This window comes from Physella acuta, unplaced genomic scaffold (assembly GCF_028476545.2).
Source record: "Physella acuta isolate Inbredline_101_S28 unplaced genomic scaffold, ASM2847654v3 ptg001342l, whole genome shotgun sequence".
Taxonomy (NCBI): Eukaryota; Metazoa; Mollusca; class Gastropoda; family Physidae; genus Physella; species Physella acuta.
This window is the reverse complement of record NW_026732857.1, coordinates 41,279-58,521: the sequence shown is the minus strand read 5'-3', so window position 1 is coordinate 58,521 and position 17,243 is coordinate 41,279. Positions and strand designations below refer to the sequence as shown.

Sequence of the window (17,243 nt, the reverse complement as noted above, 5' to 3'; positions counted from 1 at the left end):
GATTGTCAATTTGTACTTATTTTAGGCAGGACTATAAATCTTTAATTAATCATTAATTGATTGTCCAAAAGCATTTTTCTTCGATAAATGATTTTTTTTTATAGTTTTCAGCCTTGGTGTCACCCCTCCCCCTATTAATAGGTGTCACGAGGTGCGATCCGAACTTCCACACCCCCCCCCCCCCCCGTCGCGACCAGTGTTTCTTCCAGACTCTTTTCTCCGGGGGGGGGCACTTGATATTTTCGGGGGGGGGGGGGGGTCAACATTTTCCGGGGCGGACACTGGTAAAATTATTTGTTTTCTATATAAATTCCATTTCGTTCGGGGGGCGGTAGACTTTCTTCGGGTGGGGCGGCGGACCCACCCCCGAAGAGATGCCTGAAAGAAACTCTGCTCGCGACGCCCCTGGCCCCACCTGATGACATAAAACTGTGGGCTGAACATAAAATTGACCACCCCTACCCCGCGAAAGAAAACATGTTAGCAAAATTCTTCTGTCTTAAAACTATAAAATAAGCGTGATTAATGTCATTTACGTGTTCAGCACATGTTCCAGCAAAAAAGTATGAGTAAAGCAGTAAACTATATTCTAGATCTAGATCTAGATCAAATTAAAGTAAACTTAATTATTAAACGCTTGCCACTTTTTACCAAGTGTATCTGTAGAACAACTTCCGTTTTTATGCGTTAGTTTTACGTTTTGTTTGGTTAATAGAGTACCCTTTTCCATCTTAACACGTGAATCGCAAAGATGGCACATATTGTTAAACATATAACTGTCGTCCCTAGTTATAAGGTAATGTAAAATATCTCCGTTAATTTTTATTCAGAAAATAGCAGAACATAAATATTGGGTATACCAAATATTGTACTGTATGGAAATCAATATTTTTAGTTCATGAAATCTAGATCTAGCACTGACCAGTCACAAGATCTGAATCGCTCAATCTCACTCTAATCTACTTTCAGTAGAGACCTTAGATTTTTTAGAATCTAGATCTAGATATCTAGATCTTGATATATAGTAGATATCTAGAATCTAGGTAATCTATCGTTTTAAGTACGTAAAATCGCCCGCGACTAGTAATGTGAAAAACAGGTGACTTCTTAAAAATGACTTAGGCCTAAATTTTAATATTTTTTTTTAATTAGGCCCCTATTTCACATTTTGAGGAGGATTTATGTTTTGAAAAATACAAAAAATGTTTCTGTATTTCATTTAGTTAGGCCCCTATGACTTTTTAAGTTTTTATGTAGGCCCCTACCTGTTTTTAAACGGTAATCTATCGTTTTAGGTAGGGACTTGGATGAAATTTCAATTTTAAAAAAATAAATAATGTAGTAGCACCAGTTTATAGAGCTCATTTAGACAAGAACACAGATACTTTTATTTTAATTTTAGCTCAAACGGTTACGGAGTTATGAATTTTTAACGTATTTAATTTTCGGGTTTTTTTACTATGGGGTTTTCTCAATTTTTTGCTTCCCTACTTTTTTGGATGCGAACTAAAATCTCTGTAACTTTATAAATAGCAGGTATTTTTTAATGAAAATTCACTAAGATCAAGCTCATGATATCAGTAAAAGAGTAAGATAAAAATAATTGAAGTGGATGAGAATGATCATAAAAAATAATGTTAACAAAGAGGGTCACCCCCCTAAAATTTTTGAATAAGCGTCTTTGATAGGCAACACACAATCTGTTGCCAAATTTTTATTATATGGAATATCTTACTGAAAATTGGCCTGAATAGTGCCAACACTGTATACATTAACAGAAAGTCAAAACATTTTACTTAGCTTATGTGGTTTTATTACAATGTTGGACAAAATAAAAAAGTCATATTTATTCTGCGCAACTACTTTTTTTGCAAGAAAGAAGTACAATGTTGAGCTGATTTTAGATTACCAAACTTATATGCAAGAAATATTGTAAACATGAAGGTTATTAATATACTTTGATATTACCATTGTTCAAATTTGATTTTAAAAATATTTTATTTAATGAAAAAGGGGTTTAAACTCATATACCCCCCTTAATTTTAAACAATAAATTCTGCTATAAGCAACACATAATCTGTTGTCAAATTTTTATTATATGGAATATCTTAATGAAAATTGGCCTAATTGGTGCCAACATTGTATACATCCACACAAAGTAAAAATATTTCACTTAGCTTATGTGGTTTTGTTACAATGTTGGTCAAATTTAAAAAGTCATTTTTGTTCTGCGCAACTACTTTTTTGCAAGAAAGAAGTACAATGCTAAACTGATTTTAGATTACTAAAATTGTATCTAAATGTTGTCAATATTCATGATATTTCATCCATGTTATGTGTATGTTATCATAGAATTGATATAATTTAATTTACAATTATTGTTGAACAAATAATTTAATAATTGAAATGATTTTTTATTTGGTGGAGTAAAGATCACCATTTAATGTTAAAGGTAAGTTTTATAATTTAGAAACATGTGTCATATATTTAAGTGACATCTCATGCTGTGTGGATAACATGTTTAAGTCTATTAGCTTGTGTCACTTTTTTACTTTAAAAAATAACACCATCAATTATTTAAAAATGAAATCTGATTAAACATCTACTGAAGCTGTGTCTCCTCTGGCTGATAGCTTTTAGAACTGTAATAAAAACCAGCAACATCCATTCTTAAGTGGACCTATTTCTCCTTCATTGAAGTTGCTTATGAGTAGAACCACATCTTTTGATTCTCTATCCCCTTGCTGAACTGGTACATTTTATCTAGCGCCAAGACTAGTAAAGCTCCAACTGAAAAATATAAAATAGCAAAAATACAGTATTATAGTGTAGCTTTACACAGAAAATTGTGTAAATGTACATAAAGTAAGTAGTGAAAATGCCTAGAGTTATAATTGAAAAGGGCCTATACAAGTTTAACATAAATAAAGAGGACTTATGTAATAAAAAAGTAAAAACTTGCTCTAAAAAATCAAGTAGAAGGCCGAATAAAAATATACATATTATGGTTCATTTGGAATTAAATATTAACACTTGTAATAGATCTATATTCATTTTATTTTTTAAATATTACTAGACCTTAAGTCCCAACAAACTCACTGAACTAAGTCTAATAGCCTGTAATAGGTCTATACTAGGCCCTATCATCTATTATGCAAATACTTCTAATAGCCATAGGGCCTACTATTAAGCTTTAAAATTAACTTGTTCATTTAAGAAATTTGTATAGAAAAGCACACTAAATATAACTAACATTCTTTTGTTTTTAAATATAATTCTTAAGTTAACAATTTAGATCTAGAATCTACTGTTTAAAAAATAAACATCGCAAACTGAGAGAAAAAAACGATCTTATTTACAATCCTAAAATTACCTAATTAATGAATCTAACAACAAAATACAAATGAAAAGTCATCAAAAATAACAAGTTTAATAAATAACCAATGTAATTCGATAATTTAAAAAGCTTTTGGAGTCAGATTCATGTGGATGTTGCTGGATTTAGATAATCAAGTAGATTTACATTGTATAGCGTCATTAACAACAACACACCACTTCCGGTTTTAACATCGATCTTTTCCGGCAATCTTAAGCTGTTGTAAGCCCTATGCTTTCAAAGTTATTTATAAAAAAATACGTCGCTAATGAATAACTAAATGAAATTTGAAACACATATGTAAAAATGGTGTTTACGCTCGGAGATCGCATTTCTAGCCTAAAGCGACAGTAAATTTTTATGGAACAATAAGTTTTACTTACCCAATTTTTGCCTGAAACACACCATCACGCACTGGTAGTAGAAAAAAACAAAAATAACACAGCAATCGGTGAAATCCATTTGTCTTTCAGAATAAAGTGACACTTTTCTATTAACAATGGTGATTAATAGTGAAATTATTTTTTTTTAATTATCACCCACTGCCGCACGGCTAAATTCACTAGGTTACGGTATGGGGAAAAAACTCTCGTTTTTAGAGGGGCAAAATCTACGTCATCCAAGTCCCTAGTTTTAGGTACGTAAAATCGCCTGCGGCTAGTAATGTACATAGTAAATAATAAATAGGCCGATTCTAGTCGGAATAAGATACGCATGCGATACGCATGCGCAATGGAGAGAAACTACGACTTAGCGGCGATGTTTTCGATGGTACTGCGCATGCGTGTGTTTACAACCGCAGAACCCTAATACCAACCCTATTCCTATCCTTAACCCTATCCCTAATCCTAACCCTATCCCTAATCCTACCCCTAACCCTCATTCTAGCCCTAACCCTAGCCATAGGTCACTGCGCATGCGCAGAACTATCTTTTGCCGAAAAATCTTATTCCGAGTAGACACTTCGTAATAAATACTAGGCCTAATAGATCTATATCAATATTGGCCCGAAATTAACTTTAAACAGCAATGTTTGAGAGCAAGATTTGTTTTTTAAACGGCGACCATCTGTAATTAAAGTGGTTTTCCCTGAATCTCCAACTATAATTTAAAAAAAAAACAACATAAGATGGCTTACGTAAATGAGCTTGGTTGCATCTGAAATTCTGATGTAAAACATTGCTAATATTTTTTACTTATTATTGAAAAGTTTTAGGCTAATCAAAGTGTTCCATAACAACTACATGAATGAAACTTTGAATCATTTTTGTAACTTTTAAATCATGGTAAAACCTTAGTTTAGCTTCGGATATTATTCCGGAATTGTATAGCAGTAAAAAAATAAAAGTTAAACAATGGCAAAGTCTGTCACACTGTTCCAGAATCCACCGGAAGTAAACCATACTAATACTTTATTTAGTGCCATGTTTTATTTTTGATACAAAACATTTTAAGTTTAGATTAGTTGATTTTAATTGCATGTTAAATACTGCTTTACTGGGCCTAATCATTTTGTATTGCAAAATATTTCAACTACTAAACATTGTTCTAGTAATTTTTACTATTTTCATAATCATTTTTACTAGGCCAAGCAGCTAGCTAGATCTAGTTAATTGATTGTTGCAAACTCTGCAAGTCAAAAACTTTAAACAAATTACTACATTTGACTTTATTATTTGTTTTTAGATCTACTTATTTAAATCTATTATATTTATTCCTGTTTCCTTATGTCGATTAAACTTAAAAAATAAAACATTAATTTACTAGCCTATAACCAACTTTATATTTCAATGGTCAAATAAACTATGGTTTACTGTAACTTAGTTAACGAAACTGAACTAACATTACTGGATAGTTTCTGATGCTAACTAAGGTTTTACCGTAATCTCCACTAGTTATATCAAGCTTTATGGTTTGAAATAAGGCCAATTAATTAATTAATTTCAATATTTATCTAAAATTTGTTAACCTGCATCATTTTTTCATTTTTAAACAATCATACAAAGATTTATTTTTTATTCCTTTTCTTTAGGACTTTGTTGATATAGTGCTGTCTAGAACTCAACGAAAGACCCCGACTGTTGTACATAAGCATTATAAGATTTCCAGAATTAGAGATTTTTATATGAGAAAAGTAAAATTCACTCAACAGACTTTTCACGACAAGCTTTCGCTTATCATATCCGAGTTTCCAATAATCTCAGTAAGTAGGCATGCCACAAGCACTGATTTTTTTCATGTGCAAAGATATAATTTACTTGATTTTAATGCTTTGTTGTTGTTTTTTTTTTTTAGAATCTCCACCCTTTTTATGCTACATTAATGAATGTTCTTTACAACACTGATCATTACAAGTTGGCTCTAGGGGGTATTAATAAAGCTCGACAATTGATTGATGAGTAAGTAGAGTATTTTTTATGTCTATTCATTTGTGTGTGGATTGATTTCCCATAACAATTTGGATATTTTCAGGGGTACCACTTTTCCAAGATATTCTCGATTCAAGAATATTTTTTTCCCATTCCGAATACACATTTGAGTTTTACCACTTCTGGGTTTAATTTTTTTTTTTTTAAATCAAAATATGTTTAAGCTTGAAAATTATAGCATTCTATAATTTTTTCCTATTAATCAAGACTTCAGAGCATTTTTACCGCTTATGACCCTTTGCTCCATTCACACATGCATACTTGGTTTAGTACAATAGCCACTGCTATTCAGGCCTATAATTAATCATTTGCGGGATATCATTTAGTGTGCTGCTACTTTTGTATCCTTAACTTGGGGCATTGTTTGAAATCTACTGTTTTTTGTTGCATGTGCATGCCACCCTATTCATGAAGGCAGTGATCACAGGATCTAAATGATCACTAACGGGCAGCTCGAGACTTATAGTTGACCTCTTGCACAAAGTTCTAAGAGAATGAAAGTTACAAATATTGTTTGGAATTGACAGACTAACACCATTGCCCATACCCTATATTATTTAACAATTTCCACACCGAATCCGCTTTTGTCATCAAATTTCTTTTATATTTTCTGGGTGATGCCACTTTCAGCTGTTCAACCTTGTAAATCTGTTAATGACTCATTCTATGTTTAAAATTTTACAAATTCATTTGTATTGTAACTTTAATCCACTGTTACTTTTATATCTGAGCAATAGACTAATTAGCAAGCTTTTAACATTTAGTTTGTAATGTAAAATTACTTTAGGAACATTTATCAAAATTATTTCAGGATTAAATTTAAGAGTATAAGGTCTGTTATAATGTGAGGGGGGTGTATAGAAAAGATTTCTTAAGCAATCATGGTACTTTTTTTATTCTAAACATTCTATTTACAAAATGTTGCATTTGCTAAGAACCCTTTGTCAAACAAGTGCATTTTTGTAAAAAAAAAAAAAAGTGCATTATTGTTTTTTTATCTTTATTTCAGCTGTGCAAAAGACCATGTTAAATTGTTAAAATACGGAGACTCACTCTACAGATGTAAATGTCTCAAAAGAGCTGCTCTTGGCAGGTAATTTGCTTTTACTTTTAATAAACATTTACCTACTTTTTGTTAGATGTTGTTAAGTTTAATACATGTGTAACTCAACATCAATTGTTGAATTGTCACATTTGTGGCCATTTAAAAGGTTATGCAGACATGCACACTGCCAAAAAGGTAATTATCTACCTTTGTCATTTGAATATCAGAATACCCTAATTAGTTAAGGCTGCTAAAGGTCAATAAAATTGAGAACAAGTGTTATTTTATTTCAACTTCAGCTGATTCAAATAATTCTCAGTATTTTGTTGTTAATTGTTTTGTTGTTGTTTTTTTTTTTTTTTTAGAATTTTTTTTATTGCTTTATTTGTTTGATGTTATTTTATGTTTGAAAATGCCTACTTGCCTTTTAAAAAGTTTTGCCAACAGTATTTGTTTTCTTATCAGAATGGTGACTATAATGAAGGGACAGGCAAAGAATCTACTTTACTTGGAAGAAATTAGACAACACATCAATCGTCTCCCAACTATTGACCCAAATACAAGGACTTTATTAATAACAGGATTTCCTAATGTGGGAAAATCATCTTTCATAAACAAAGTATGTTGTAACAAAGAACTAGTTGGCTGAAATTATATGATTTGCATTTAAGTATCTGTAAAAATCATTTGTTTTCATGGAAAATTATTTAGTTTAAATGTAAAACTTTTTCACAAATACTCTTAGAAATTTCGTTTCGCAGATTTTTCTGACATTTATACTTAAATACCCTTTGTTGGTCAAGCTCAGTCAATATTAGTACAGTTTAAATTAGCTTAATGTTATAATAAAACTGAATTGCCACTTTTTACATTGTAAAAAAAAAATAATAATTTTAAAGTTGTTTGTTAGACAAACATTGAATTGCAATTTGACAAGACTTGCAGTGTTATTTTAGAGTAACATAAACTTCTTTTATTTAAAATATTATCTATATTAAACAATAAATTAGTACAGTATCGTGTGACTACTTTAGCTGCGATAAAAAAAATAGTTAAAACATATTGGATTCTTGTCCGAAGAAAATTTCCTACTTTTTTTTCCTGTTCTGGTCACATCCATGCTGAATAAATGTTATGCTTTGAATACTTTGGTACTGGTTGGTTTTTTTTTTGTGTGTGTGGATGTAATCTCAAATTATTTCTGAAAAAAGTATACGAGTTACGGTTCAGTATTTTCTTTGTTGGAATTATTTGAAATTTAAAAAAAACTTTTGATTACAGATTTCCCGGGCTGATGTGGAAGTGCAACCTTATGCTTTTACTACAAAGTCTTTGTATGTAGGCCACACTGACTATAAATATCTCAGATGGCAGGTTGGTATAAGTTTTAATGAATAACTTGAAAATTAAATTTGTTTTCAAAAGTTCTTGATACTTAACCTGGACATTGTTTTTTGTGACATTTTTTACTAAGATATTATATTTACCAGAATACCTTTGTACATTAAAACAAAACAATATTCATAGTTAATTATATTTTTAGTCTTTATAGTTTTAACAATAAAGCAATTAAAAATTATCTTGAACTTAAAAAACATTTTTTCTATTCTTTGGAATTACATTCAGTTGTGATATCACTACATTGTTTACATTATTGTTGAAGCCTGATTCATCATCAGAGGCATTAATTATTAGTAATTATTTCACCAATTAAATTGTCGGTGATTAATATACTTACTTTCACCTGCTGGCTGTTTAAAACAAAACATTTTGAGATTTGTATCTTCCTCTGTTCCAAAATGTTGTGGAAATTAGACACTTCATTAAATAGCTGCTATGCATGATCGGTAGCAATTTTCAGTGTTTCTTTTCCATTAACTGGAAATTTTGATTGTAACTTAAAAAACAATCACTCGCATGATAGCTCTAATAAAATCTCATATGTCAAAGTACCACTGTATTCACTATGAAGGGTTAACACATACTTTTAATATATTTGTTAACCGGTGTGTGTAATATGTTTTAGGTGTTGTTTTTTTATTAAATATTTTCACAGGTAATAGATACACCTGGTATTCTTGATCATCCAATTGAAGAAAGAAACTCCATAGAAATGCAAGCAGTTGCTGCTCTCATTCACATCCGTGCTGTTGTCTTATATATAGTGGATATTTCTGAACAGTGTGGGCACACACTTGAGGAGCAGGCATGTAGCTATTTATTAAGTTTTGTTGGTAATAGTTTAACTCTCTCTATAAGTATAAATAACAATGCTAAAACTAATTTTTGTTTTTCACTTCAGTTGGCTTTATATAAAAACATCAAGCCATCTTTCAGTAACAGACCTATATTGATAGTTATCAACAAAATAGATATTGTAAAACCAGATGAACTTTCAGAGGACAAAAAGGTTAGTTTTCTATTTTGGTCTGGATATTTATTCTTAGGACTATTTCTGTTTTTTGTGCATAAAATCTGAATTTACTACTCTCTGTTTTGATTGAAAACAAAGTAATAAATTGAAATTGTTTAATGCAATTGTTATGCCTTCCATATAGAGAGTTCTTGTGGATTTCCAAAGTGAAGGCGAACCAGTACTTGAAATGAGCACACTAACTGAAGATGGTGTAATAGCTGTTAAGACTGAAGTATGTTATTTTCTATTTTTGTAACATTAAATGTATTAATATATAGATAAGTATAAAGTGATTAAAATTTCTTATCTCTGGTAGGCTTGTGAGAGACTCCTTGCTTTTCGAGTAGAGCAGAAAATGAAATCTAACAAAATGGCAACTGTATCTAACAGGCTACATGTAGCTATTCCTAAGAAAAGAGATGATAAGGTAAATCAAATTAATTCACTGTTAAATTGTTACTTTTTACTTTCTTGTAGAGGAAGTATTGTAATCGTGCAAGAAATCAAATTTGGGGTTTTCACAACTCTATCTCGCCGTTTTACACCTTGCTGAGTTGGAAAAAACTTAGTTTTGCTATTTTGTCTGTGTGTATGGGGTCGTCCATAAATGCTGTCACACTTGTAGAAGGTGGTGTGTCCGTAATTTTGTGGCGATGTGTGATGAGGGGGCTTCAGATGGTGTGGTGTCATACTCTTGCATTATAAAAATGCAATGTTAGAAATTGAATTTTGGCCGTTATTTTGCGTTTTAGAAAACTGTTTTAATAAATTGTAATAGGAATTGATTAAAATACTCTATGTTGACAGAGTTCAGACAAGATTTCCAAAAAAAAATATTTTTTTAAGAAAAAATTAACTGCAACTTTTAGAAGGGTTGTAGGCTGAGGTGTGATGTCATTTGGGGGGGGGGGGGGGTCTGGCTTTTTGTGACGGAGGGGGGGGGGTGTAAAAATCATCTTAAAAGCGGATGTCATTTATGGATGACCCCTATGTCTGTGAACACAATAACTTGAGTACCGTTAAATCTAGGTTGATGAAATTTTATACAAGTATTATTTATATCAAATTTGTAGTTCTCTATCAACTTTTCAGCTATTTCCGGTAACCGGAAGTGGAACTTATTCTACTTTTGGTTTTTCAAAAGCTTATAACTTGAATACTGTTTCAGATAGATAAGCAAAATTTCATGTTTAAGTAAAATATCTAATTCTCTGTGTTTCAAATTTTGAGCCATTTCCATGGACCGGAAGTAGTACTAAACGCTATTTCCCATTTCTCAAAAAAATGCTAATGTAGTAATATTCCGCACTATTATACACACGTGTTTGCTGTTCACTTGGTGCGCAATTCTTTTTTCTACAAGCTTCTATTCTTTTTAAAAAGATTAAGTAATAAAAAATTGATTAAAAATCATGTCTATATCCTGAGTTGCCATCTCACGTAGTGTTAATATAAGTATAATCTTTCGGTAAAGCAAAAATGAATATACTTTGAATCAGTATTGCCAACCATGATAATGATATCCTCTGTTTTTAAGTTAAATGAGAAAGTAACAAGGTATCCTATTTTTCAAAAATATTTTTTTTAGGATCGACCACCCTGTATACCTCAGAGTATACTTAAAAAGAAAAATGCAATGGATGTAGACAAAGTTGGTAGGAAGCTGGTAGGTATAAAAAAAAAAACTCTTTAAAATTGTTTTGTATTGGCAACCATTCAATAAAGTTATGATTTTGTTGTGCTTTGTGAATTTAATTTAGTTGCTAAGTGTTGGTTTACATTTTTTTCTTTCACCAGGAAAGGGAGATAGAACAAGAGATGGGTGATGATTATACATTGGATTTAAGGAGTAAGTGATAAATGATTCTATTATTTATTTTCTTGGGGAAGGGGGTATATCGTCTAAGGATTTTGCTTTTCACAATACAGTGCCCCCTTTAAATGTTAGATTATGCCCAAGATCAGTATTTTATTTAATTTAGCTTGTCGTTTATAATGTTACATGCTATAGATTCTGTTTTTTATTTTATTTAGAAACTTGGCTTCTTCCTAATGATAATGAAAAATATGATGTAATACCTGAGATTTGGCAAGGAAAAAATGTGGCTGATTTTATTGACCCTGAAATTATGGAGGTTGGTATATAATTGCTATATTTATCATTTGGTTCATCCGTGCAGAGCATCCCTTTTTAACGACCCAACTCTTAATCTGTTTAACACAAGTTTTTACTCCTGTTAGTTTGCTTGTGGACAGTTACATTTTATGCAGACCTTAATTAGTTTAGGAAATTATTTCCTCTGGCTGTTTACATTTAGATTTGTCTGGAATTGTTTAAAAAATACATTTACGTTAATTACAATGTGATCTCAACCTTGTTTTTAATAAGTACAGGGTTTGTAAGCAGAAATTTTCTTTTTTAAAAACGTAAGGAGTTTTTGCATCCCAAATCTTGTGGCTTGATTAGTTCTCCACTACACTGTCAGGGTATCCACTATTTTCCTATTAGGAGAATTTTCACTGAAAAAAGAATATAGATATTTTTCTGCAAATTGATATATTTTTTCCAAATTTTTATGGCAAATATGAATCTTGGTAACTAGGTTACTATTCTATTCGGGTGAGGAGAAGAGGAAATGGCTAGTTAGTCTGCAGTGTGTAAACCTTCTGTGACCATGTGAATGTGCTACAACTTTTTAAAATTATTCTGGGTACCTGACGTTGGGGAAAGTAAAAGCAGCTTGGCAGAATGCTGACCACGCTATCCTTTCTTATGGGGAAGTCAGGAAACATCAACTTCATCTGCACAATGGAGTGCTAGGTCTAATGAGGAACTTTTTTCCTCGGGTAGATGAGGCTCGTTAGCTGGGGACAGCAACTCATCTAGTGAACTCCTAAATCACACAGGAGTGAAACCCCTTAGGTGATTGGATTACCAACTCTGGTTTCTTTTCGGCAGCTCTTGCTACACTGCTGATTCCTAGCTGTACTGTATAGAGGTAACATCCAGTGCCTTGGGGAGAGGGGCACTAATTCATGAGCAACATCTGGCCATTCTCAATCTATTGCCCAGGCATTGTGCTTGAATTTCCAATTCGCAATCTTCCATTTGATTATGGAGCCAAATATATATGTTGCCCTTATATATACTGAAATTAAAATAAGTCTGGAATCTCACTTTCAAAAAAGTGTTATTATTAACTAATGTAACTAATTTTCAATCAATAGAAACTAGAAGAACTTGAGAAAGAGGAAGAGGCCAGAGATGAAGCTCATTATTACAGCATGAGTGAGAGTGAAGAAGATGAAGAGACACGTGACATGAGGAAGACCGCTAGAAAGTAAACAAGTTTTTTTTTGTCATTTAACTAGGCATAAATTTAGCCTAATCTAGTCTCGCCAGTTGTTGTTGTATGGTATTTGCACCAATTATAACATAGTCCTTTATCGATGCTTAACTAGAGCTTCAAATTTTTTCAGGGGTGTATTGCAGACCGGATTTGCAAATTTATTAGAAATCGTTTTTATAATCAAGTTTCAAGAATTTTTTTTTGTACATCCATCCCGCTTTAATAGACCGTAAAGTGTCATGGCTATATGCTAGATTAGGGTTAATCAACATTGACGTAACATCTATTTCACACTTATTTCAGTTTTCTTTACACACACGCAACTTATTCAGTAAATACAAATAGAGAAACAGATCAGTATAAAATTTTATTTGAATGCAGTAGTCTGTCCAATAGACAGTAATTTTTAGCAGGCTATCATTTTGTGCGACTTAACATTTATAAATCCCTCCCTGATAATAAGTTAGCCTGCCCTAACATCGTGATAGCTGGTATCCTTGATTTAATTTTTATTTCTCGTCCATATTTTAAAACCTGTTTGATTTTGAGAGGGTTTGCAAAAGTTTACTAAATCTGTTAAGACTAACTAACTTGCCCTGCCACCTTGCAGAAACATTCTCTGATTTGTTAATATGAATTCATAGTACATGTGTGATAGTGCTTAGTGGGGGGAATACGCCACTGGCAATCTCAAATAGCAATTGTTCAACTACAGGTTTCAGGATTGGTAAAATTAGAGGATTGGATTTTAGGATTAATTTTAAATGAATTTTTTTTTTCTGCCAAATTTTGATATTTTATTTCATCTAATTTTGCAAGTTAGTGTTCAACAGTTTTGCACTGTTTTTTTGGGTGGTGAAAATTATTTAAAAAATAGCCGGGAATTTTCTGACCAAAAAGTTTTGGGGACCCTGCAAATTACATATTTGTCTCAGACATTTTTTTAACTACTAATTTTTAAAATTAGGATTCGCGAGAAACGCAAAATCATCACCATTGAATCTGGTGAGAAAAGAAGGGTTGAGAAATCTAGAATGCCTCGTGCTGTGAAAAGATCAAGAAGTGTTGCCCAGTTAGAAACAGAATTAGAAGACTTGGGAGTAGACATACCTAAGGATAAATCTGTGAGTATTGGTTTTTCAACCAGCTGAATTCATCTTATCCTTATCTCTCATGTCCGTTAGATAGAATTATTCAAATTCTCAGTCATTATACGGATTTCTTTAATTACATACAGTATTAATGTAAAAGCTCTGTTGGGCAGCTTTCATTAGACCAAATGTAAATATATTTTAACTTAACCATTTCTGTCCTATTAGAGCCACTATTTGAGAGCTAAAAGCAGGTCCAGCAGCCGGCCCCCATTGAAGAGAAAGTGTACAGAGTACGAGGCAGCTGAAGCCAGAAGCAAGTCAAGGACTCCAAGGGACAGATCTGGTTTAAGAGATAATACTGTAAGATTTTATTCATTTTAATGTATACACTTTGTGAGACTACTAAGCTACTCATGAAAATAAAATTTAACAATGAATGTCTAACGTAACATTGTTCATAAATGTAAAATGGTGCAAATGTTTTATCCTACGTACATTGTTTTTCTATTAGCATTATTACTTTAATATTTATAACTAACTGAATGTGATTTGATTCTTGCACAGATGATAAAGAAGGTGAAAAAGATAGCCAAGAAAGCTCAGAAACCACGTAATCACCAAGCCAAAAAGGGAGAGGGAGACAGAGTTATACTCAATATGAAGCCTAAACATTTGTTTTCTGGTAAAAGAAAGGCTGGAAAAACAGACAGGCGTTAAAATATTAATCCATGGATAGTAGATATAAATATTACCAGGTGAAAGCAGAAGAAAAATCAATAATAAAAGAGACTTAACACTCATTATTTCAGTTATTATTTCTACCACTAGTTTAACCAGTAAAAGTATGACCACTACCACTAGAACCAGTTATGAACACTACCACTAGTTTTACCATTAAAAGTATGACCCATGAACACTACCACTAGTTTTACCTGTACCAAGTATGAACATCTGCAGCAATGGTGAGACTTCACACCCTAAATAGAAGCTGTTAGCAGATGAGGAATTTTATAGTACAAAAATTTTCAACAATTGCTAGGTTTCAACGCAGTCTGGAATTTAGACAAGTGAATTTCAGACTTTAAAAAGTCTGGAAAATGGCTAGTTTTTTGGGCTGGTTAAAAAAAAAATGGAAAAAATCAGGAATTTTGATTTGGAAGTACAAAAAGTTCAGTGGATTTTACTTCACAATTTTTTTTCCCGAGCAAAATTGCGCGGATAGAGTCTAGGCTTATCCATCATCATCATTTAGGTAAATTTTCTTTTTGTGCCATCAGCACCTCGCAGTGATGACGTCAGACGCTAATCATTAGGGAACGTTTTCTACCGCATTTTATAGACCGCTTATACATGATACGCCATACGCATTTTTCATATTTTATTCATTCTAATCTATAGCTTACCAAATAAAAGAAATGGGAAACATTCAAAACATAAAAAAACCACTAATTTCTCTCTATATATAAAGCCATGTATGTGTTTGTCTTAACTTATTTTAAGCATTAATACACCTTTCATGAAACTTTGGGATATTGTTGAGAATTCTCCTGGGGAGGTTTCTGCGGGAAATCTTTTTCAAATTTGCATGGGTGTCTTCCCGGCAGGACGCGATTCGATTCTTCGCTATTGAAAAAGTCACGGTTTGGCACAGTTCAGCCGATCGAGTTGATGAGAACACTCCAGGTGAGGTTTCTTCAAAGAAATATTTGTTTAATTTCGCACGGGTGGCGCCCAGCAGGGTGCAATTTGGCGCCCCGGGATATCCTGTGAGTATTAAAAAGTGCAATAGACTGGATAAGATAGGGGCATTATAGTCATACACAAAATTTAATCAGGCGAGTTAGCCGGCGCTCCGACAGGACGTGATTTGACGCCCCGGGCTATCCCGTGAACGCTACGTTCGAAAAAAAATGCGATCGACAATGGGGCGTTATAGTCGTTCACTAAATTGAATCAAGTGAGTCCGCTGGCGCCTCTGCATGGTGCTATTTGGCGCCCTGGGTTATCCTCTGAGCACCGTTGCACATACCTTAGTTTTAAGGAGCCATGGGCCGTACTCTGCGTCCATACGGGCTGGGACTCCTGAGAGCGCCCCTCTACGTCCTGGGCAATCACAGAAGTGTGTTCTACCTCACTATTACGTTGATTGATAAAAGTGCACTCAAGGCTTTCATGCGGTAGTGTAGGTAAACCCGCGCGATTAATGACCTAAGTGCAGGCATTGTTAACATTTAAATAACCAGTTTTAGAAAACAAGGTCACATGTCTAAGAATATAGAATTGATGTAACCATCTTCTATCTGTATAAATAACTCTTCATTGGGGCCATGTGAGACACCAAGACGTAAGCTCAACAGACCATATCACTACCATCCCCACCAGTCTGGTGAGCTGTTTACAATCGTAGTGACGGCTATTAGGGGCAGATAATTTAGTTATTAAACGATTGGAAGGGGTCGGCGTGGTCGAGTCGGTAAAGTTCATGGTTGCTAAACCGAAAAGTCTCGAGTTCGAACCCTCGGGCAGATGAGGCCTTGTAGTTTGTCCTTGGTTGGACAAAGACTATGGAAGCAAATCCAAAAAAAGACACGTATCCTTAATTGTCATAAAAGCTCATGGTTGATAAATTCGAAATAGTCTCTCGAGTTCAAACCCTGTCAGATAAGACTCGATACTTCAACACTAAAAATTAAGAACGAAAAAGAAGAAAGAAAAGAAGAAAACGATTTGAAACTAAGGGGAGGTAATAACAATATTCATTGTTGTCACGGATAGCAACTTTAACGGGGTAAGATGAGTGCAATGTGAGATAATCGTCCTTCACTAGCTACTGATTGTGTTTTAAAGCAAACTATTTTCAGTTGTAGCATTGGTAGTGTCGGATTCACAAAATATGAACTACTGAAAAATCTATATATATATATATATATTTCTCTTCTTGGAGACGCTAGAAAACAAGCTGTAAGCGCGCTCCCTACCACCCCACCCCTACATGGTCTGGTGAGCTGTGGTTCACGCTAAATGTTTACAATCGTAGAGTGTAGAGCCGGGTTTAGTGACGGCTATTAGGGGCAGATAATTTAGTTTGAAGATTTTAAACTTAGGGGAGGTAACTAAGAGGAGGCTGCTTTCACGGGTGAGGGTAGTATTGTTCTTAACGACCTACTGATAGGGTTTTAAAGCAAATATTTTCAGTGGCAGCATTGGTACTGTCGAATTCACAAATTATGAATTACTGAAAAGTAGAAAATAAAAAAAAACTAAATAGCGGCGTATCATTGATTTTCTTCAATCCACGTTGCAACTGGTACAATAGTAATAAATACATAACAATAATGAAGCAATTCATTTATGATTGTGAATTCATTTTAATTATTTTTTTTTACCAAACCATATACAAAACTATTAAAAAATTGACGTTTGACAATTAGCTAGCAAGTAGAGAATCTTAATTTCATTAAAATTTTTGGACATTTTCGGCCCAATTCTAGCAGGTAGAGGAAAAGCACATTCATTTCAAATTTTATTTTAGC

At 32.9% G+C, this 17,243-nt stretch overlaps 1 protein-coding gene across 1 annotated transcript; it reads left to right on the top strand.

The window, feature by feature from the left end:
- Positions 1-679: 679 nt before the first annotated feature.
- LOC131958608 (GTP-binding protein 4) lies at positions 680-14,510 on the top strand. Its single transcript, XM_059323724.1, has 17 exons — positions 680-796; positions 5,409-5,579; positions 5,672-5,775; positions 6,815-6,898; positions 7,316-7,469; positions 8,132-8,224; positions 8,907-9,056; positions 9,153-9,260; positions 9,409-9,498; positions 9,583-9,693; positions 10,855-10,932; positions 11,064-11,115; positions 11,301-11,401; positions 12,495-12,607; positions 13,584-13,740; positions 13,936-14,070; positions 14,275-14,510. Exons 1-17 carry the CDS (start codon positions 752-754, stop codon positions 14,425-14,427), a joined length of 1,899 nt encoding a protein of 632 aa, XP_059179707.1. The 5' UTR covers positions 680-751; the 3' UTR covers positions 14,428-14,510.
- Positions 14,511-17,243: the final 2,733 nt, after the last annotated feature.